The 22177-nt window shown below is 47.9% G+C and overlaps 2 protein-coding genes across 6 annotated transcripts in view; one reads left to right on the top strand and one right to left on the bottom strand.

The window, feature by feature from the left end:
* SUCO (SUN domain containing ossification factor) overlaps positions 1 to 1538 on the bottom strand; it is a 46384-nt gene extending 44846 nt beyond the window's left edge. For all 3 annotated transcript variants that reach the window (XM_048496800.1, XM_048496802.1, XM_048496801.1), the window contains exon 1: positions 1154 to 1538. In XM_048496800.1, the coding sequence (XP_048352757.1) occupies positions 1154 to 1221 (68 nt within the window). In that variant the 5' untranslated portion in view covers positions 1222 to 1538. The remainder of the gene's footprint in view (positions 1 to 1153) is intronic.
* PIGC (phosphatidylinositol glycan anchor biosynthesis class C) lies at positions 1469 to 16382 on the top strand. Of its 3 annotated transcripts, none has more exons than XM_048496805.1 (2): positions 1469 to 1713; positions 14925 to 16382. In XM_048496805.1, exon 2 carries the CDS (start codon positions 15034 to 15036, stop codon positions 15925 to 15927), a length of 894 nt encoding a protein of 297 aa, XP_048352762.1. In that variant the 5' UTR covers positions 1469 to 1713; positions 14925 to 15033; the 3' UTR covers positions 15928 to 16382. The 3 variants fall into 3 exon arrangements, with proteins under 3 accessions (XP_048352762.1, XP_048352763.1, XP_048352761.1); XM_048496806.1 differs by lacking the exon at positions 1469 to 1713 and adding an exon at positions 13330 to 13621; XM_048496804.1 differs by lacking the exon at positions 1469 to 1713 and adding an exon at positions 13331 to 13607.
* Positions 16383 to 22177: the final 5795 nt, after the last annotated feature.

The raw sequence follows: 22177 nt of genomic DNA, 5'->3' as shown, positions 1-22177 counted from the left end.
AAAGCTCTCCATGTCCATAAGAACAATCAGGATAGCAGGCAGAGGTGGCACAAGAGAGAGTTATGTTCCTATTTACAACATAGTCATTATGTGTAGATTTTCACATGTCAAAGCAAAAGCAGAGAGAGACCATGGCTCAGTGCAGAGCATCCATTTGACATGTAGAAAATCTATTCTCAGTTTTTTCCCCAAACCCCTCCCCCCCCACAGAAGTGAGAACAGAATTGAAACAATATGAAAATGTAAACACTGTAAGAAAACACAAGGGAGCATGAAGAGCAACAAGACTAGGGAAATCTTTCATAAGCTGAAAAAGAAATTCCTCCCTCTTTACCTGTATGACTGTGGTTCAGAGGAAAAGGGAGTACACTGCATTTTCAACTGACATGCACAACCTGGATAGCAGGCAGCCCAAAGAAAAGTTGTGCCCCTATTTAAGCCATGTGTATATTTTCACATGCTAAAGCAAAAGAAGCGCGGTCACAGCTCAGTGGCAGAGCATCTGCATGGTGCCCAGAAGGTCCCAGGTTCAACCAATGGCACCTCCTACTTGGCACCGAGACGGTCCCAGGTTCAATCCCTTACACCTCTTGCCTGGGGTCCAAAAGATCCCAGGTTCAATTCTTTGCATCTACACCTCCTGCTTGGCACCCAGAGGGTCCCAGGTTAAATCCCTGGCGCCTCCTGCCTGGCAACCAGAGGGTCCCAAGTTCAATCCCTGGCACCTCCTGCTTGACAACCAGAGGATCCCAGGTTCAATCCCTGGCACCTCCTGCTTGGCAACCAGAGGGTCCCAGGTTCAAATCCTGGCACCTCCTGCTTGGGGCCCAGAAGGTCCCAGGTCCAATCCCTGGCACCTCCTGCTTGGAGATCAGAAGGACCCAAGTTCAATCCCTGGCACCTCCTGCTTGGAGATCAGAAGGACCCAAGTTCAATCCCTGGCACCTCCTGCTTGGCGCCCAAAAGGTCCCAGGTTCAATCTCTTGTAAAGAATCAGGTCCCAAGTGATATGAAAGCAACTGTTTACAAGCTTTGCCCAAGTCGCTTTCCTTCTTATGTTGTAGTAAATCGCTACAACAACCCCATCGCTGGGAATGGGACGTCCCCTTCTCTTCCCTCCCCTTCGGCCACCCACCCCTCTTCCTCCACTCACCCGAGCAGGCAGCCGAGCAGCAAGCAGGAGGAGGCCCAGAACAGAAGCCGCCGGGGCGTCTCCTTCATCGTCTCCCCCGTCTACCTCTTCGGGCCAGGGGGCGGCGGCGCATCCTCCCGGCGACGGTTGTGGCCGTTGAGGCTGAGGGGGGCGGGGCGGAGTCGGACCGCCTTCGGGTCGCTGGGGGGGATGGTCGTCGCAGGCGGGCGGGCGGGCGGCGGGCCCCTTCCTCCCGGCCTCCCTCGCCTCCTCGTTCCGCTCACTTCAACTACCACCACCGCTGCCGCTCCGAGCTGTGGTCGCGACGCGCTGAGGTGGAGGAATGTGACGCGTCAGCCGCCCGCGAAGCGTAAAAAAAAAAAGGACTGCGCCTGCGCATCGGGCGCTACCTGCGGCCCTCCCCAACCGACCCTAACGGCTGTTGGTCCAACATTGCGTCCCCCGAGCCAATAGGAACGGCGATTCGCCAAAGGCGGTTGCTGATTGGGCGAAACCTTTCTTCCCCGTGAGGCACCGGGCGCGCCGTCTTGGGCCCGCCTCTCCGGTGACGTCATGAAAAGGTAGGAGAAAGGTAATAGCGAGAACGTTTTTGGGTTCGTTGGAAAGTACTGGGGGAAAAAATGAAGGTGGAGGTGGGAATTGTTGCGCTCTGTAACAAAACAGGCTTCGCTCGGGGCAACCTTTGAGGTCCCAGTGGAGATAAAAAGAGCAGAGATGCGCTAGGGAAAAACTCCTTGGTTGCAAGGCATTCTGGGAAATGTAGTTTTCTAAAGCAGAAACTCACCTGTGGTAGTGGAAGAAGTTGCAGGATGACCACGGATAGGGTTTGACAGCGTGGCTTCCTAGGAAGCAAATCGTGATGTTCGATGGGACTTTGATCTCTAGGTGCATCTGATAAAGTAGGCCACAAGAGCATCTCCTACATAAAAATATGTTCGCTTTTACAGTTCCACGACATTCCTATTTCTCCGCCCCCCCCTCAAGTGTCCATATCTGTAGCCCAGTTTTGTCAGTTTTGTATGTTCAGATCTTCTCCACCCTGTTGATAGACAAAATCTGTTTTTCCTCAAAATTTGAATGACAGGTGTTTTATGTTATCCTGTTTTCAATATGTGCAGGTTGTGGTTTGAAAGAATGGATCTTCCAAGTATAAACATGTAACACCCCAAACAAATATTTGCAGTTTGACTAGGGATTAAATGAAATTGAATTAGACATGACAATCTTGAAACAGCAACCTAATCCGTATAAACAAATAGAGGAGAGGCGTTGGAAATAATTTATAAATACATTTTTCAAATAACCTTTCCCCATTCCTTTTTGCGACTTTGCTTATTGCAAAATGATAAAAGTGCAGCAAGAGATGTTTTCCTCCCACTGAAGGCCTGTAGGCAAGTAAGCGGCTTTTATCACAAACAGTTCCGACAGCAACCTTCTGGCACAGGGTCAATAAAATGAACTGAAAACAAGAATGGTATGTATTGTCGAAGGCTTTCACGGCCGGATTCAACTGGTTCTGGTGGGTTTTCCGGGCTGTGTGGCTGTGGTCTGGTGGATCTTGTTCCTAACGTTTTGCCTGCATCTGTGGCTGGCATCTTTAGAGGTGTATCACAGAGGGAAGTCTGTTACAGTGTGTAACAGACTTCCCTGTATGATACATCTCTGAAGATGCCAGCCACAGATGCAGGCGAAACTTTAGGAACAAGATCCACCAGACCATGACCGCACAGCCCGGAAAACCCACCAGAACTAGAAGAATGGTATGGATTTTACAGATCAGTCATATGTAAGAGCACATCTAACGCTGCTCTGAAACATATATTCCAGAAATAACCCATCCCACCAATCAGAGGTGAAGACTTCCTTAACATCCAGGGAACATCCAGGGAGGGCGGTCTATAGGACCAATAAATAAATAAAATAAATAAACGAATAGCGATGGTCACATTTTTCTTTGCATTTTTACCCTGTGGAGTTTTTCTTCCTGGCAGAAATAACCTTTGGGTGATGGGGGTGGAAGGGGAAACCAGTATTTGATTAATCCTTACTACTAAGTCTGAGGTGTCTGCATTCAGAATTTTTTGCACATCTAGATTAGGGGTCTCCAAACTATGGCCCACAGGCCACATACAGCCCACTACAAGATTTTCTCTGGACTGCAGCTACTTAAAATATTTTTCCCCAGCCACGTGGTTGGACAATTAACACATGCAGTTCTGTAAACCATGCTCCTTTCAGTATGACCAGAGTGGTGTCAGCTTGGCAAACCCTCATTTTCAGTCAGCTGGACCAAATGCGTTAAGACCCTCAAACCGTAATCATTCAATAATTCGTAATAATTGCCGATAAAACAGGTTTTTGCTTGTTGGAATGTTAACAATGACATAAAACCATGGTGGGGAGGAAATAACATCATTTTCACACATGCACAAACAAATCATAACAAACTAGGCTTCTGCAACAAACAGGGCAGAGACCATGTGCAGTGCACAGCTCGCACCCACCCTATGTAAGCGGTTCGTCCAGCCCAGGTTTTTGTGTCATCTCTGTGAGTAACTATCATTTTTGTACAAATCATAACCACTTTCTTTTGTTAATTAAATTATTTTCCACTGTGCTGTTGCAGGTGTGGTGCCCATTATTTATTTACCAAATATCAAGCCAACAGAAGAGAGTTTTAAGTAGCTTTATTTGCAAAGAAAGTGGAGTTGTAATCACATGGGCAGACTCCACCGAAACAGTATTTCCACAGCATGTTTATTCCCTTCTCCCGAATTCGCCACCCCCTCTCTGTTCCCCCATTGGTTAAGGGTACTTAGAGTCACAACTTTCTAGTCCGCCTATTTACATGTTACTCCTTTATACGTGGCCCCTCCCATATTCTTCCTGTATGTTCATTATAATACAGTTTGTTGTCAGAGCAAGAGAAGTTAATATGCATTAGCCTATTAAGCATGCTCAATATGTATAATCTGATACAAGCTTGCCCTTCAGCCTCGTCATCCCACAGTCTTATCTTGTCCTGCCACAAGCATCCTCCCTTATGATTCATCTCCCCATTCCTAGTAGAAAACACATTTCTCATTTATCACACAGGTATCGTGCACATAATTTTTTCTCCTGAAATAAAGTTCAGGAGTTGTTTAGCAGCCTGTTTTTCTTATCTACGCTTAAAGTAATCATTTTGTCAGAGCATTTGCTACTGTTTGTCATTTTTACTCATTTTTCAGTTTAAGCACTGCATCGTTTCTTTGTAATTGTCACATTTCTCTTTTGTTCCGAATCACATCAGGCTGATTACAGAAAAATCCAAGTAAAACTTATTCATTCGTTTACATTTTATTCATTCATTTATTTTATAAAACTCATTTTTTTTTTGCCTGTGAATATTTGTATAAAATATACAATGTGGCCGTCATACTGAAAAATTTGGAGACCTTGATCTAGATTTCTGAATTAGGAAACTGGTTCACTTGCTCAAAAGGTAATTCGCAGTGCAGTTCAGTCTAAGATCACTGATTTCACTGCGTTTAGCCAGAGCTACTCTGCATAGGACGGCAGAATTAGTACGGCATTGCTTATTATACCACACTTTAGTGCAGGCCTTGACAGATTGCTTTTGGCTCTAGGGGCCAGCCTAAACATTTAGGAGCCAGACTCGTTTTTTCAGCCTTCAGGTTTCATATTTTAATGACCAAAATTTCTAATTACTGCACCACAAAACAGAATTCTGATCTCTTCATAATTGTTCTTAATTAAATTGATGCTATGACAAAAGTATTGTGCTGTACAAATGAAAATAGGGATGCTGCTGGTTGTCATCACACCAAAAGGAAAACAGGATGTATTTGTCGGTTTGGTGTATGTATTGTCCTGTTGTCGCTGCATTATTTTCTACTGACGTAATGCCATTTCTCTGCTTTATTTTCTTCTGATGTAATGCCATTTTGCTACAACGTATTGGCATTCTGTAATATGTCTGATATTCTATACTTGTTTCAAATTTCTGTATTGCCTTTCTTATAGATGTCTCACCCTATTAATAGCATCAGTTTACAAGGCAAGAGATGTCCTGAGGTGGTTTGCCATTGCCTTCATCTGTGCAGACTTAGAGAGTTCTGAGAGAACTGTGGCTGGCGCAAGGTTTCATGTGGAGGAGTGGGAAACAAACCCGGTTCTCCAGATTAGAGTCTGCCACTACACCACTTTACTGGCTGTCCAGTACGGGCTTTATTGACTCAAGAATTCACATTGTGGAACTGATGTTTGCCAATAAAACATCATAGGCCTAGCCCCTTGGCATTCACTGGGAGGATAATTTGCTATGTTGATACCTTTGATTAGTGCATACTTAGAGAAAAAGACCTTTCACCAGTGTGGGAGCAATCAGCTTCATCATCGCCAGAGACCGGCAAGATGTCCTGCCATGGCAGCACAGTGTCTTGTGAAGTTTGTACAAAGCAGTGATTAAGCTGAGGCTGTATGTTCATGATCTCAGAGGCCAAGTGTGTTGTGATAACCTGACCCAGTGAGTTTGCCTGCCGAAGCAAACGGACTTTGGCATCTTTGTCATCAGATAGCCTGCGTACCTGTGAGCTGCTGATCAGTGGGTCAGCTTTTAGGTATGCGCGTTGTCCCTCTTCAGAAAGGGCGTTGCATGAACTACTGAAACACAGTTCCAGCTGCCGCACATTTCCAGGTGTGCTCGGTGCCAATTTTGTAAGCTAAATAAATTCAAAACAACTTGATGCTCACACGCAACACGCTCCTTAAACAAAACAGGTGTTGTTGAGTGGAGATGTCTGACCATCGAGAGGGGAAGGGGCATCCCGAAGGGACCTCTCCGAGGAATCCAGCAAGGTGCTGAGAGATTACAGCCTTCCCTTTCAAGATTTCACAGGCATGATCCTGGTTGTGAGAAGAACTGGCCTTCTCAAATGCACGGGGGGGTGGGGGGGGGGAAGCAAGTGGTTAATAATTTGGTACGAAAGATAAAAATCACTAGATTGCAGATTCTGATGAAGTGCTCTCATCAGAGAGAGCCAGTGTGGTGTAGTGGTTAAGAGCAGATGCACTCTAATCTGGAGAACCAGGTTTGATTCCCTACTCCTCCACCTGAGTGGCAGAGGCTTATCTGGTGAACCAAATGTGTTTCCACACTCCTACATTCCTACTGGGTGACCTTGGGCTAGTCACAGTTCTTCAGAGCTCTCTCAGCCCCCCCCCCCCCCACCTCACAGGGTGTTTGTTGTGAGGGGGGAAGGGAAAGGAGTTTGTAAGCCCCTTTGAGTCTCCTTACAGAAGAGAAGGGGGGTATAAATCCATCTCTTCTTCTTCTCCTCCTCCTCCTCCTGATAGAAATATTATACAGATACCTGGAAAAAAAGGGTTTTGTGGAAACTGAAAGGCTGATATTCTTGTGGAACTTTCACAAAACTAGAAACTTTTTGTAAGGTGTTCGAAGTAGCTCCACGGCATACTCACATAGAGAAGTTTATGTGGGAAATTCCTGCACATAGAAAGGGGCCAAATTTGGTTCCTCTGAGTTCAGTGGGACACTTCATAATAGATTTGCCTTAACAGCGATGGTATCTGCAAAAGTCACGCTGGTGACCATGAAAAGATCCACTGGGCAATCTGGTTTTGGATGACTCAGTATTCCGGTTGCCTCCCTTCTCTCTTTAATGTTTTTTAAAGCTAGAAGCAACAAATCTGTTCCATTCTAAAGAGAAAGCCAGGAGCGATGTCAGTGCTGGAAAATTTGGCCAGTGCTGTCCTAAGTGCTGTCACTGGAGAGGCTCCAATGTTGCTAGTCAGTATCTTATAACCTTTCTAAGTGGAGGAGAGGAGCTGGGAGCGTCTTTGAACTGATGTTCATAGTGACATCACCCATACCAGTCAGAGTGACATTCTGATCAGTGGCAATCAGGAAATGCACCCTGGGCAAGTTCCTAAAATTGCACCCTCCCCCCAGGTTACAGGCAGGCCTGGTGAGTGTAGGGCGGGCTGGGCGAACTGTGGGTCAGGCAAGCGGAGCGGGCAGGGCAAGTGGGGAGTGGGTGGAGGCTGTTGGGGGGAAGGGGCAGCTCAATGCACCCTCCACGTGACCCTCGCAAGTGGCGCCTGAGGCGTCGGCCCACTCTGCCCCCCCTGGTAATCCACTGATCCTGATGCTGTTTTCTGTGTATAGAAATAGCCAATCAACTTGCAATGATGTCAGAACATTTCCATGATGTCACCATACCCTGACCCACTCACAAAAAAACAGCAACAAGAAGAGTTTGGATTTATATCCCGCCTTTCTCTCCTGCAAGGAGACTCAAAGCGGCTTACAACTCCTCCTCTGCCTCTCTGCACAACAGACGCCTTGAGAGGTAGGTGGGGCTGAGAGAGTTCTGAATGAACTGTGATTAGCCCAAGGTCGCCCGGCAGGCTTCATGTGCAGGAGTGGGGAAACAAATCCAAGAATCCTCTGTTCAGGTTGAGAATTTGGGACTCAAACCCGGTTCCTCCAGATTAAGAGAGTCCACTGCTCTTAACCATTACACCATTCCAGCTTGGTTCAGCTGTCCGAGAAAGAAGGAAGGAAGTACGCTACTTTTCGCTATACGGAGGAGTGTGCCATGCCCTGTAGCTACCATGTTCCTAGTCTTTAGCAAACATGTGTTTTGATGGCTTGATAAGCAGAGAAAGCAGCATGGACAGCTGAACCAAATTGCCCAGTCACATCTACTGACCATGCAGCAGCAGCAGAATTTGGAGTTATAACCTGCTTTCCTCTACCTTTAAGGAGCCTCAGAGCAGCTTACAAACTCCTTCCTCTCCCCACAACAGACACCTTGTGGAGTAGGTGGAGCTGAGAGTTCTGCGAGACTCGCCCAAAGACACCTAGTGGGCTTCATGTGTAGGAGCAGGGAAACAAACCTCCAGATTAGAATACCACTGTTCTTAACCGCTATACCCCACTGGCAGACTCCACAGAAAGGCCATGCTATCTCCCAGGCGAGGGTTCAGGTTCCAGAGAGGAAGACTGTCCCTGGAGCAGCTTTTTGGAAGAGGGGCATTTTGACCCAAATGCCGAGCGGGGAAAAAATGCAGCGTCTGCCTTTGAAGATGGCAATGTGCTGGCTAATGCGGGGGAAGGAGCACCACCAGCATCTCCACCTTGGGCTCCGCTGGTGGCTGTGCAGGTGGTGAGAATGGCCATAAGCCATGCCTACAGCCTCCTCCCACACTGCTGGCCCCAGCCATGCTGCCAAGGCCTTGGTTGCTTGAGCAGAGATCTGGTGCCGAGTAACAAGCAACTTGGTATGGCGTACCACTATTGGCATGTACGCTCAAAGAGAGCCAGCGTGGTGTGGTGGTTAACAGCAGGTGCACTCTAGTCTGGAGAGCCGGGTTTGGTTCCCCGCTGTGCCACTTGAGCTGGGGAGGCTTATCTGGGGAGCCAGATTAGCTTGTGCATTGCACTCCAACACATGCCAGCTGGGTGACCTTGGACTAGTCACTGTTCTTCGGAGCCCTCTCAGCCCCACCCACCTCACAGGGTGTTTGTTGTGGGAGGGAGGGAAGGGAAAGGAGATTGTAAGCCCCTTTGAGTCTCCTACAGGAGAGAAAGGTGGGGTATAAATCCAAACTCCTCCTCCTCCTCCTCCTCCGTCGTCGTCGTCGTCGTCGTCGTCGTCGTCGTCTTCTTCTTCTTCTTCTTCTTCTTCTTCTTCTTCTTCTTCTTCTTCTTCGCCTAGCCCTGCTCTTGGAGGCCTCTGGCTTCTATATTCAGGGCTCACTCAAAATTTAGGGGGGAAATAGCTACAGAGACTTCTGGCCACCCTGTATCCACCAGACAGCCTGGCAGCAGCACGTCCCCTGCTCTGGGGGTTTGCTGTAGCACTCTGAGAGCTGATATGCAATAATATTCTGGTTTTATATTTTGTTGAATGGCTTCAATGTGTTGCTCCTTCCTCCCAGAGTGCTTCTTGATAGCAGCCGCACCTCACCACTGAAGCTAGCTAAGCGTTCACCCAAGATGCAGACAAAGGGGCTGTAAGATCACGACCCGGGAGGTCTTTTTTTCCTCTTTCCACAATCCACTTTTGTCCTAACATTCGCCTGATGAGTTCTCGTGCCTATTGTGTTATGACTTAATTTTAAAAAGGAGTGCGCGTGGCATTTGTTTTTTTGATTATGTTGTTTACTAATGTGGCTACCTACGACAGTCGAACAACAGTGGGTTTGGGTTGCCAGGGAGAAATGATTCTCTCCCCAGTGTGCAGACAGTGCCATTCAGAGTGTTTTGTGGAATGTGGCAGCCTTTGTAATCCGGGCAGGTTTTGAACTACGCCTGGGCCATTGTTCACTGCGAACAACAATGCCGTTCTCCCTGATGCTCCAGTAATTGGTAACCTGGATTGTTAAAAACAATGAGACGTGCACCCCCATATGGTAATTAATATTGAAGTTGAGAACTTCAGGAGTTGCTCTAACCTCATAGGAGAGTTCCCCCTGCCCCATTTCTACATTGGCCATATGGGCCAAAAGTGGTAGCAGTCACTGGTACCCGATCCCAGGCAGGTTGACTGAGAAATCAGTCCTCCCTTCTTTCAAGTATGCACAGGATTCAGTCTGTGTGTCTCACTTGCATTTAGTATTTCATTTACAGCCCGTCTTTCTCGCCGAGACTCAGACTACGACATATAGAAAATTCCAACAGGGAGCATCCAGTAAACAAGGCACCAGGGCTAGGATTACAAATGTTAGACAACAGTGCAAATTATAGCAAAGCTGCCACCGTGCAGAAACTGGGCTACAAGGCAGAAGACAATGCAGTAAAAGGCTTGTTCGGTTTCTTTTGGGGATGCGCACGCCACGGAGGGCCAGTTCTTAGCACAGTGATGGCGAACCTTTTCAGGACCGAGTGCCCAAATTGCAACCCACAATCCACTTATTTATCGCAAAGTGCCAACATGCCAGTTTAACCTGGATACTGAGGTTTTAGTTTAGGGTGGCTCCAAGGTTTTAGTTTAGGTTGGCTCCAAGGCGTGTGTTGCTTGGGAGTAAGCTTGGTGGTAGTCGGTGGCTTTGCTTTGAAGCAACCATGCAACTCTTCCAATGGGTGAATCACGACCCTAAAAGGATTTACTCAGAAGCAAGCCCCATTGCCAGCAACCGAGCTTACTCCCAGGTAAAGGATCACACATTAGTTCGCATGAAAATCAGTGGGATTTAACAGCGCTTAACAGGGTTACCTACACTGCTTCCCCAAAACTAGGTCTTAGGTTTAATGCTAATAATTGAGCCCAGCGGCCCAGGCCAGCCTAGATGGGGGGGGGGGGGACTCTGTTTGCGTATGCCCACAGAGAGGGCTCTGAGTGCCACCTCTGGCACCCGTACCATAGGTTCGCCACCACTGTCTTAGCACAAGCAGCATGTGGGTCTGGTTGGGGTTCCAGGACTGGGGCGGAGACACTTTCACCCCAGTGGTCCTTGGTTTGCTCAGCTGTTCTGAGCCTTCTTTTTATCAGGCTTTTCTCCTGTGCCTGGCACTAATCAAAAAGGGTCTGTTAGGGCAGCGGGTCTCAACTCCTTTGGGGGGGTCGAACGACCCTTTCACAGGGGTCGCCTAAGACCATCGGAAAACACATATTTCCGATGGTCTTAGGAACCGAGACACAAATAATGTTGTGGTTGGGGGTCACCACAACACGAGGAACTGTATTAAAGGGACGCGGCATTAGGAAGGTTGAGAACCACTGTGTTAGGGGCAGCGGTGACATTGGCTGAAGGCATCTCCTCATTCTAATTGGGAACCTCTGAGCAAGCTAGAAACATTTTAACAGGAAAAGTCTTCAGCCTTTGCTACTTCAGCGGTTCGGTTGGAACAGCAAGGGATCTGAGACCCTTTTCTTTGGATTACAGCCAGTCCAGCCCAGCTGGGGGTTGCTGATGGAAGGAGGGAGTCAAGAGATCGGGAGATAGCAGGCGGAAGCCCTGGCAATAGGAGTAGGTATGTGCAGGCATCCGGGAAAAATCCATGCAGCTGTCACTGCATGCAAGCTTGCTTTAGTACAGACGGAGCGAGGGGGGAAAAAGACCCTGCGGGCATTGGTGTTAAAGGGGCACGACATTCAAGCATTATGGCATGTCACTTTTGTAGGCAAAACCTCAAAAGCACAGTGGCTATTCACGACAGTGTGTTTGTTTAAGCCCTCGCCGAATCCAATTCAAGCTTCTCTGAAACCCTAATTCAGCACATTATTTATTCAGCATTTAGCTCCAGTACAATAAACGTGCTACTTTCCTTTTGTGGTGCCACAATACTTTTTGTTCATCGGGAGGAGAGCAAGTCTGACGCCCAGTGAAGTGCATTCTGCCAGGACATCATAGTCCTTTGCAGTGAATTAGTTGGCTTGATGGTCTGAACTTAGCTCTGTCCAGAGATGACAAAGAGTTCCCCATATTTTTTGCTACTTGTGAAAAACCTTGCCAACTCCCAGAAAGATCATTGTTGGGGTCATGAGATTGGTTTTTTTTTAAACCCAATATTTTTATTAATTTTCTCAAATATTATTTAAAAACAGAAAAGAAAATGCAGAAAGAAAAAAATAGTTACCCAGAAACTATATATGTATTAACTCTAACACATTGGATCTTAGAATTACAACACTAATATCATTCAGAGAGAACATTACGTAGTTTTAAAATTTGTTACCTTCTAACCTTCAGTTCCAAAACAGGAATAAGTATCTAATAAGCAGTTACTGATGTCTTAATAATAAATTAAGATTCTTACTATTATTATTCTTCTTATATAATCGATTTGGCCTCATATAAGAAACACAGTTTCAGTTTCTCATCAAACTCTTGTTTAGACTGTCTGTTTACAAAAAAATTTTAATTTGGCCATTGTAGCCCATGGGTCATGGGGCTTTGGTGGTTCAGAAGCTGGAGTTAAGAGGGAAGCATGTTGTTATATGATATTTTAGCCAATTTATTACACATTTTAACTGATTTATTATATGGAGGAAATGATGTAAACAGCTCCGTGCAAGTGCAAATGGGAAGAAACAGTCTAATAAACCCAATAAACAAATGTATAAAATAATAAAGCAGATGAAATTGCCTGTTCCCTCTCCCCCATGCTTGTGATAGAGGAACGAGAAGCAATTATCACACACACAGATATCATCTCACTACTTCCAACTCGCTATCCTGTTTTGCCACAGATCAGGGAGTGATTTTCCCAGCAATTGGAAGGGGCTGAAGGAAAGGAGAGGAATGCTAGAACACTCCCTGCACCTTCCATGCATGAGCCATTGCATCCAAGGCAATATAATCAGTGTTAAATTATGTTCCAGGCAAATGCAGATAGCTTTTTGAAAACCCCTATTGCATTAAGGAGAGCCAGAATGGTGCAATGGCTGAGGTGTCTGACCAGGTTCGAATCCCCGCCGGCGCTATGCTGGATGACCTTGGACCAGCCACATCCTCAGCCCCGATCCTGGCTTGTATTTGGATGGGAGACCTCCAAAGGATACCAGGAGCCTGACAAAGAGGCAGGCGATGGCAAACCACCTCTGAATGGCAGACCACCTCTGAGCATCTCTTGCCTGGAAAGCCCCACTGGGGGTCGCCAGAAGTCGTTCCCTGTGGAGCTTCAAGATCCAGTTTTGGGGGGGGGGGGTGAAAAATGGTGGCCAAGCCTGCTGTGTCCGCTGGTCCAACAGACCACCACCCAAAAACACCCAAAACACCTCAGTAACAACCACAATGCCACCAAAAAGCTCATGCGAGGAATCCTCTAGAGCAGTGGTGGCGAACTTATGGCACTCCAGATGTTCATGGACTACAATTCCCATCAGCCCCTGCCAATTGGGCATGCTGGCAGGGGCTGATGGGAATTGTAGTCCATGAACATCTGGAGTGCCATAGGTTCACCACCACTGCCATAGGTGTCGAACTCGTGCCCCTCCAGATGTTGTGGACTACAGCTCCCATCATCCCCTGCCAGCATCATGATGGGAACTGTAGTCCATAACATCTGAAGGGCCGCGAGTTTGACACCTGTGCTCTAGAGAACTTTTAAGTGATTTCTAAGAAATAAAAGGAGGGGGGAGATGATGTATTTGATCGTGATCTTTAGACCTGCCGCCGTGTCTTTAGCAACGTTAATAAAACTGAACCATACGGGAGCCCTGAAGCGGGTCTACTCGGAAGTAAACCCCTCTTCGTTCAAGGGAAGCGTGGCGAGGCTTGCCCGGGAAATCTCTTCCGCCTCCTCCGCCTGTGCCCGCCTTCGCCTCCCGCGGACAGCCTCGCCCAGCAGATGGCGGCTGCTCGGCAGGAAAGCACGGGCCTCCCTCCGGCTCCCGCGTGGCGCAGGCCTGCGTCGCTTGTCCAACCCGTTCGGTGGAGGGTTGCCGGCCGCGCGGCCTTCCCGAAGGTGGAAATCGCACAGGTGAAGCTGCTGCTGTAAGGGGTTTCGGCGCTCTTGCGCGGGGCGTTTTTTGCAGTTCGTCTGGCCTCGCGCTGTGCCGCAGCGTTGCCAGCAGGGGCTGCTCTTGAAGCTTATGCAAGGAAGCCCCCACCCCAAACCTCTTAATTTTGCAGCTCCTCAGGGAAAGACCGGGCTAAACATCCCTCTAACACACCGGATTCTTGCTTTTTCCCATTGCTTTTTGCAGCGTGTGGGCAAACGGGATAGTTCACACGAGCAGTAACGCCCCTTGGCTTCTTTGTGTGTGTGTGTGTGGGGGGGGGGGTTATTTGTTTTTCTTTTGGCTGGGGTGACATAGGGTTGCCAGGTGCCTCCAGCTACTGGCAGAAGATGGGGGGGGGGGGGTAAGGGGGTTACCAGATCCAATGTATTGTTGAAGGCGTTTACCACCGGATTCAGCTGGTTGTGGGTTGTCCGGGCTGTGTGGCCGTGGTCTGGTCTTGTTCTTGACATTATACTGCGAGTGGTCCTTGTGGCATTTTAAAATGTTTTTTTTAATGGTAGTAATGTGCAAAAGTCTGGTTAGGGTTGCCAAGTTCCCCTGTTCACCAGTGGGGGTAAGATTGCCAGATCCAAGTTGAGACTCTCCTGGAAATCTGGGGATGGAGCCTGAGGAGGTCAGGGACTTTGGGGGATACGATGCCAAAGAGAGCAGCAGTGGCATAGTGGTTAAGAGCAGGTGCGCTCTAATCTGGAGAACCAGGTTTGATTCCCTGCTCTGCCACTTGAGCTGTGGAGGCTTATCTGGGGAACTAAGATTAGTCTGTGTACTCCAGCACATGCCAGCTGGGTGATCTTGGGCTAGTCACAGCTTTTCGGAGCTCTCTCAGCCACACCTATCTCACAGGGTGTTTGTTGTGAGGGGGGAAGGGAAAGGAGTTTGTAAGCCCCTTTGAGTTTTTTACAGGAGAGAAAGGGGGGATATAAATCCGACTCTTCTCCTCCTTAGCATCCATTTTCTCCAGGGGGGTCTGATCTTTGTAGTCTGGAGATGGCCTGTAATTCTGGGGCAGGAGTCTGCAACCTGCGGCTCTCCAGATGTTTATGGACTACAATTCCCATCAGTCCCTGCCACTGTGGCCAATTGGCCGTGCTGGCAGGGGCTGATGGGAATTGTAGTCCATGTACATCTGGAGAGCCGCAGGTTGCAGACCCCTGTTCTGGGGGATTCCCAGTCCCTACCTGGAGACTGGCTTTCCTAGTGAAGCGTATGTGACTATCTGCAGAAGCTCCTGGTGTGAAACACTTACCACCATGTATATTTTGTGTGTGTTTCAGCCTCACAGACAAGAGTCAGTTACAAAGAAGGCAAAATTAGACAGGAGTCCGGTGGCACCTTGTGCCAGATTGGTTTGTCTTCCTTGAAGAAGCTGCCTGGGCTGGAAGCATGCCCTCTCTGCAGCTGGATCGGAACCCAAGGCAGCACTGGCAGAAGGTGCTCTACAAGAAGCAGTCGTTTCCCGATAACTACGTGGACCAGAGCTTCCTGGAGAAGCTGCGCAAGAACATCCACGCGCGCAAGTACCAGTACAAGGCTGTAGTGTTTGAGTCCGGAGTGATGATCCAGCAGCTGTGCAGCGTTTGCGTCTTTGTCGTCATCTGGTGGTACATGGATGTAGGGCTGCTGGCTCCTCAGTGGTTATTTGGGGCTGGGCTGGCCTCCTCCCTCGTGGGCTACGTCGTCTTCGATGCCATCGACTCGGGAGCAGGGAGGAGCGAGAGCGGGCGGACTCGATGGGCGGATCTGAAGAGCTCCATCGTCTTTGTGGCCTTCACCTACGGCTTCTCCCCAGTGTTGAAGACTTTGACGGAGTCCATCAGCACCGACACCATTTACGCCATGTCTGCCTTCATGCTCCTTGGACACCTGATCTTTTTCGACTACGGGGCCAACGCTGCCATTGTGTCCAGCACCCTCTCGCTCAACATGGCCATCTTCGCCTCTGTCTGTTTGGCCTCCCGGCTGCCCCGGTCCCTGCACGCCTTCGTCATGGTGACCTTTGCTATCCAGATCTTTGCCCTCTGGCCCATGTTGCAGAAGAAACTCAAAGCCCAGACCCCGCACTGCTATGTGGTCCTCACTTTGCTCTTCGCCACGTTTGCTCTGCTGGGTCTGCTGACCATCTCCAGCGTTGGCGCGGTCCTCTTCGCCCTCCTGCTGGTCTCCATTTCATGCCTGTGCCCTTATTGCCTCATCAGGCTGCAGCTCTTCAAAAACAATATCCACGGCCCTTGGGATGAAGCGGAAATCAAAGAAGATCTCTCCAGGTTCCTCATGTAGGCCCATGGAGGAGGTGGTTGCTTCCACGGCTGGTCCCAACCTAGAAACATTTGTTCAGTGGAGAAGGGGGATCCCAGCTTGACACTATCTCAATGCCTCTACTCTTGAATGACATGTTTTCCTAAATACTTTGGCTGCTGTTTGGATAGTGCCACTTAAGACAGCTGCCTTGGTATGAACGGGTAGTGACTGTAATGTGGTTAAAGACAAATACTGGGACATGGAAAATGTTTACTGGGGATCCCTGCATGGTGGGATGTGCTCTTGTTGAAAAGGGCAGGCTAAACATCCTTCTAACATACTAGATGGAGGAATCCAAGGGGTCGTTGTGGATTTGGGACAATACAGGGTCGGTTTCTACTTTGTCAAAGGCTTTCATGGCCAGACTCAACTGGTTTTTGTGGGCTTTCCGGGCTGTGTGGCCGTGGTCTGGTAGATCTTGTTCCTAACTTTTCGCCTGCATCTGTGACTGGCATCTTCAGAGGCGTATCACAGTGTGTAACACACTTCTCTCTGTGATACACCTCTGAAGATGCCAGCCACAGATGCAGGCGAAACGTTAAGAACAAGATCTACCAGACCACGACCTCATAGCCCGGAAAGCCCACAACAACTGGTTTCTACTTTGTTCAAAAGTAGAAGTTAATGAAGCAGGAAATGTAGAAATACAATACAGCTCAGATTCCAGCCTCTACGACGGGCTGTGACGGCAAACAATAAATACTGCGAAGCATTTTACATAGCAAGAGCTTGTTTCGTCATGGAAGTTTTGGGAACGACGTTCGGAGCCGTCAAGGAAAAACAAGGCAAACGTTTTAGCAGCTGAGCTGCCAAATCGCATTAGAGCTCCTTTCAGGAAGGTGACTGGTCAGTAAGTTAATTAAGATGAATAGCTGAAAACCATTTCAAGGGTGGTGCTCTAGATCAGAATACTAGAATGTATAAAAGGGGTTGTTGGACCAGGAGAGGAGAAATTCTCATACCAGTGTGCAGGCCCATTTGGAGTCCACACAGCAGCTCTAAGGCCCCTTCCACACATGCAGAATAATACACTTTCAGCAGAGGTGGGATCCAGCAGGTTCTCACCAGTTCCCGATAGTGGATTACTAATTATTTGTGTGTGCCGAGAGAAGGTTACTAATTGGGTCTGCTTTTCCGTTAGAAATTCCATTAGGTCCAAAAATCATAAAGTCCTGTTGTTTCCTATGTGGCTGGTTAGAGAAGGTAGAAAACGGGATAATTCTCCCTGTTGGGCTGTTTTAAAAACATGTTTTAGAAATATGGTAAAGTTCCTTGTTTAAGGAAAGTCTCCTTCTTTTGATGTCTAGAAACAAAATGAAGTATTTGAAAGTATTAAGTATTTGACAGGCAGTCAATGAGAGGAGAAGTAGTTGTTTCTGTTGGCAGTAGACGATAGGACTTGCTAGAATGAGTTTAAATTATGGACAGAAAGATACCAGCTGGAAATTAGGAACTTTTTTTTTACAGTAAGAGTTTTTTCCAGTAACAGAGAAATTATTAATGCCTCGCCCCTGTTGTGCCCAGCCACACCCCCGTCGTGTCCCGCCAGCCCCATTGGCACTACGCCACTGTTTGAATCCCACCACCATGGGAACCTGTTACTAAAATTTTTGGACCCCACCACTGACTTTGAGTCCACTTTCACAACAGTTTGCAAGTGGATTTTGCTATTCCGCACAGTGAAATCCAGCTGCAAGTGCATTGAAAGTGGATTGAAAGTGCATTATTCTGCATGTGCGGAAAGAGCCTAAATCTGAATCTAAATCTAACCCTATTATGCCCTTAGCTGGTTTCTTAAGGTCATGCCTGATTGAATGTCATGAAAAGAAAAACATAACAAAGAATCTGGACTACCCTCTTGAGAATATGGTATTCATTAGAAAGCAAAAGAACTGATCTTTTCGCATGGGTTAGATAAGTCCTTGGGAGAGAAGGCAGCATGGTATAGCCTAGCCTCGTCAGGGCTCAGAAGCTAAGAGTCGGTACTCAGATGGGAGGAAAACTATGCAGAGTCGGTACTCAGATGGGAGGAAAACTGCAGAGGAAGGCAATTGTGAACCACCTCTTCTCACTTGCCTTGAAGGCCCCTTGCTGGGGTCATCATAGGTTGTTAGCAACTTGAAAGCGCTCCCAAACGTACATAATATAAGCCATCGCAAAGATCAAGGAGAAAAATATCAAAGCCAGCCTGTCCCTTTTGCAAAGGGCTTCCTTTTCTATCCCCATGCACTTCAAAAACGTGTGTGCGCATATCAAGTTTCAGCTGGTTTATAGTGACCCTGACAGTTTTGAAGGCAAGAGATGTTTAGATGTACTTTGCCATTGCCTGTCTCTGCATGGGCCGAGAGACTTCGGGAAAAAATCGTGACTGGCGCAGTAGGGTTCTTGCGGAGGAATGGGGAATCAAACTCAGCTGTCCAGATTAGAGTCTGCTGCTCTTAACCATTACACTCTGGCTCGTCTTCAAAAATAGTGGGCATTTATTCTCCTGGAATCGATTAAAATACTTAGCGAATTCCCATTTCCAGGATAATTTTCAAGGTGAGAAAGAATCTAGTGCAGGGGTTTGCAACCAGCGGCTCTGGAGCCGCTTGCAGCTCTTTCAGCCTTATACTGTGGCTCCACGTGGCCTGGAGGTCGGAGGGTAGCATGGGTGTGTCTCTCCAGCCCTCCAGAGCAGCGCTGGAAGGAAAGGTGAGTCGAGGGGCTGAACCAGAGGCGGCTCCATGCATGAGGGCACTGCTTTTTGCATCCCCTCCCCTCATCTCTCCTTCCAGCGCTGCTCTGGAGGAACACGCCCACGCTACCCTCCGACCCCAGGAGGTCGGAGGGTAGTGTGGGCATGTCCCTCCAAAACAAGCCGCCATCACCTCTCTGCTATCCCCGCAGCCGCCATTCCCCCTCTGCCCCACGGAGCAGGCGACTGCCTGCTCCATCGGGCAGAGGGGGTTCCCTGCCTGGCACCGCTACCTCTCACAGCGCGAGAGGTGGCGGCACCAGACAGGCCATGGCCACCATCCCCTTCTGCCCCACAGAGCAGGCACCCGCCTGCTCCATCGGGCAGAGGGGGTTTCCCTGCCCGGCGCCTCCGCCTCCCAGCGCTGGAAGGAATGGTGAGTGGAGGGGCCAAACCGGAGGTGGCTCCGTAGATCTTCGGGACTGTGGAAAACGGGTCCAAATGTCTCTTTGGGTGGTAAAGGTTGCTGACCCCTGATCTAGTGCAAGTCAGACGCAACAGAACCAGCTGCTGCCTTCAAGAGCTGCTTACTTTTCTTCCCAATTCATATGTTCAGAGAGGCAAACCAAAACCAAAATTGCATCGATACACACAGCAGCACTCAGCTGCTGGCTGCTGGAGTTGTCAAATGCCTGCAGTCAGGATAGCCAAAGAGGATGGCTGTTCTTTGGCCTTTCCTCTGCTGTGGTGATTGGAGTCCTCTCCGCCATCAGCAGTGGTGGCAAGGGCTCATTTAACTGCTGATTTCTGAAAAGTGTATTTACATTTTAGAAAACCTTACTATCCTAAGAAACTTCCCAAGTAAAGCGCAGAGATTTTTCAGAAGGGAACAATAATCTTGTTAGACTTGTTCTCTTGCTATTGTTCAAGTTGGACCAGTTTTGTTCATGTCTGGATCACTATGAAATCCTAGAATCACTTCAAGCAAATAAATGTTTTTTGGCAATGCAGCAGGTTGCTGGCAGTTTTGCCCTGGGATCAATTGCACCGTGTTTTAAGAGCCTGCTCCAGCAACAGTTCCTGGCACTTTCTGAAATAACAATTTATTTGTTAGTTATAGATATTTACTCAGTTTTTCTCGCAAATGGGGATCCACACATGGTTCTCCTTTCCTCCATTTCCCCATCACAACCCACAACCTGAGAGGTAGGCAAGGCTGAGACTAAGGAGCAGCAGTGGCGTAGGAGGTTAAGAGCTCGTGTATCTAATCTGGAGGAACCGGGTTTGATTCCCAGCTCTGCCGCCTGAGCTGTGGAGGCTTATCTGGGGAATTCAGATTAGCCTGTGCACTCCCACACACGCCAGCTGGGTGACCTTGGGCTAGTCACAGCTTCTCGGAGCTCTCTCAGCCCCACCCACCTCACAGGGTGTTTGTTATGAGGGGGGAAGGGCAAGGTGATTGTAAGCCCCTTTGAGTCTCCTACAGGAGAGAAAGGGGGGATATAAATCCAAACTCTTCTTCTAAGACTAGCCCAGGTTCATTCAGGGAGTTTCCATAGCAGGCTGGGGATTTGAACTTGGATCTCTCAGATCCTGCCCTGACATTATAACCTGTACACCGTGCTGACTCCTGCTTTTCCTTCACCACAGGACATGAGGTAAAATAGGGTTTTCAGGAGGGCTTCGTTCGAAGCATGGACAAGGCCGCACCTGCCAGATTGCTTTGTCAAGTGCTTTACAGTCACTTTACCCTTACAGTCTACATCTATAACTTGAGCATATAACAAACTCTATAGCATTGTCTTTAGGGTAATGTGGTCACTTAAGAATATATGGGGCCATCTAATTGGGGAAGAAGAGTCAAGACCGACAATTCCTATAAATGCCTGTGTATTAAAGATAACAGCAGGGGGCGCTCCAATCTGCTCCAAAGTGAAAAAATGGAGGGAAAAATTGTCAGTGGACAATCTAGACATCTGTGCTCATTGACCTCTCTTATGATGATGTCTTTAAGCCTAGACATCCCTTCCATCTCGGCTTAGCAGGTGCCTCTTTCCAAGCACAAGGTGGCTTTCCACAGTTTATGATCTCTGCATTGTGGGGAAGAAAGGATTTTCAACCCTTTACGCTCACTGTGATATACCTTCAGCGTCGATAGGGTGCTAACCGATAAAAAAATATAGCTACATGTATAAAATAATGATCAAAGCAGCACATGCAACAATAGCTTTAGGCTGGAAAGAAAAGAAAAAATGGACAATCCAGAAATGGTTGGAATATATCTGGGAACAAGTGACACTGGACGTTTTTGAAATAATAACAAAAAATAAACTGTGGCAAGATAAACAGAGCGAAATTTTGAAGACATGGACAATATAGGCGGACTGGATGAAAGAAGCTAGAGTCAATGAGGAGATATGGGAGAAGAGATTACAAAAAATGAACTTACTGCTGTTTGATAAAACTGTGAAGAAAATACAAGGGGGAGGGGGAAAGGGGGAAATGTATTGTTTGAAAATGAATGAAGAAGAGTATCAATATAAAATGGAATATTCCAATGATACAATAAAAATGGGACCCCTCCTTCCCCTTCCCTTGCATGCCACCCTTCCACCTCCCTCCCTCTCCCTCCACTAGGGTGGGTGGGCCATGTCCAGATGCTTGGGCCCTCTCCCCCTCCCTCCCTTGCATGCCATCCCTCCCTTCCCACATGGTTTGCTAGACCATGTCAATTTCACTGGGTCTATCATGTGAAAATTTTAAAAGCCCTTCTGATCCTTCTGAAGTACAGACCCAAAGAGCGGGAGGAACTGCTGTGGTGTGGGCAGGGAAAGCCAGGGAGGAGTGAGAAAACCCAAAGAAAGCTCCCAAAGGCACCTGGTGGGCTACTGCGAGTATCAGAGTGCTGGACTAGATGGACTCTGGCTCTTCCTTATGTTCTTAAGTTCTTAAAGCTAAATACATGCCAATTCCTTTTGCTTTCGTTGCAGAGGGAAAGGAAAAGTCACACATTCAAAGCTTTTGGAAACCGTGGGGATTGTCTGATCTGAAAGCGGGCGACTGTCGAAGTGGGAGAAATGTATGCATAACCAAGAATCAACTCTGGCGGGAATGTACGCTCAATGCAAAGAAGGCAACAAAGTGCACAAATGGCTTATGGCATTATACCCCTTCCCTCCCTAAACCCCACCCATTTCAGGCTCCACAAACAATCTCTCCGGGTGATTCCCAAACCAATGCTGGCAGCCATAGGGCTAGCTGTGAGATAACCACTCAGGTTTTCTGCTTAACCCTTTTCCAAACCCTTGTCCCCAGATTCTCTCCCAGGCTTTTAGGATTCCTTGCTTTATCCGGCATCTGTCAACATCTTACCTCATTTCTTCCGGGGAAAACCAGATGACCGTTGATCACTGTTCCCTTTAATCTAAATCCTTAATTGGTTTACAGCAATAAAGCTTTGCTCACTACTCACTGGTCAATTCCCTTGTAATTATCTCCACCAACACAGCTGAATTAGACATCCTTTTGCAATATCTTAATTCAATTAGCTAT

The sequence above is a fragment of the Sphaerodactylus townsendi genome, linkage group LG05 (genome assembly GCF_021028975.2).
Source record: "Sphaerodactylus townsendi isolate TG3544 linkage group LG05, MPM_Stown_v2.3, whole genome shotgun sequence".
Classification (NCBI taxonomy): Eukaryota; Metazoa; Chordata; class Lepidosauria; order Squamata; family Sphaerodactylidae; genus Sphaerodactylus; species Sphaerodactylus townsendi.
Note: the sequence above shows the minus strand (reverse complement) of the source record. Positions and strands in the feature narration are given on the sequence as shown.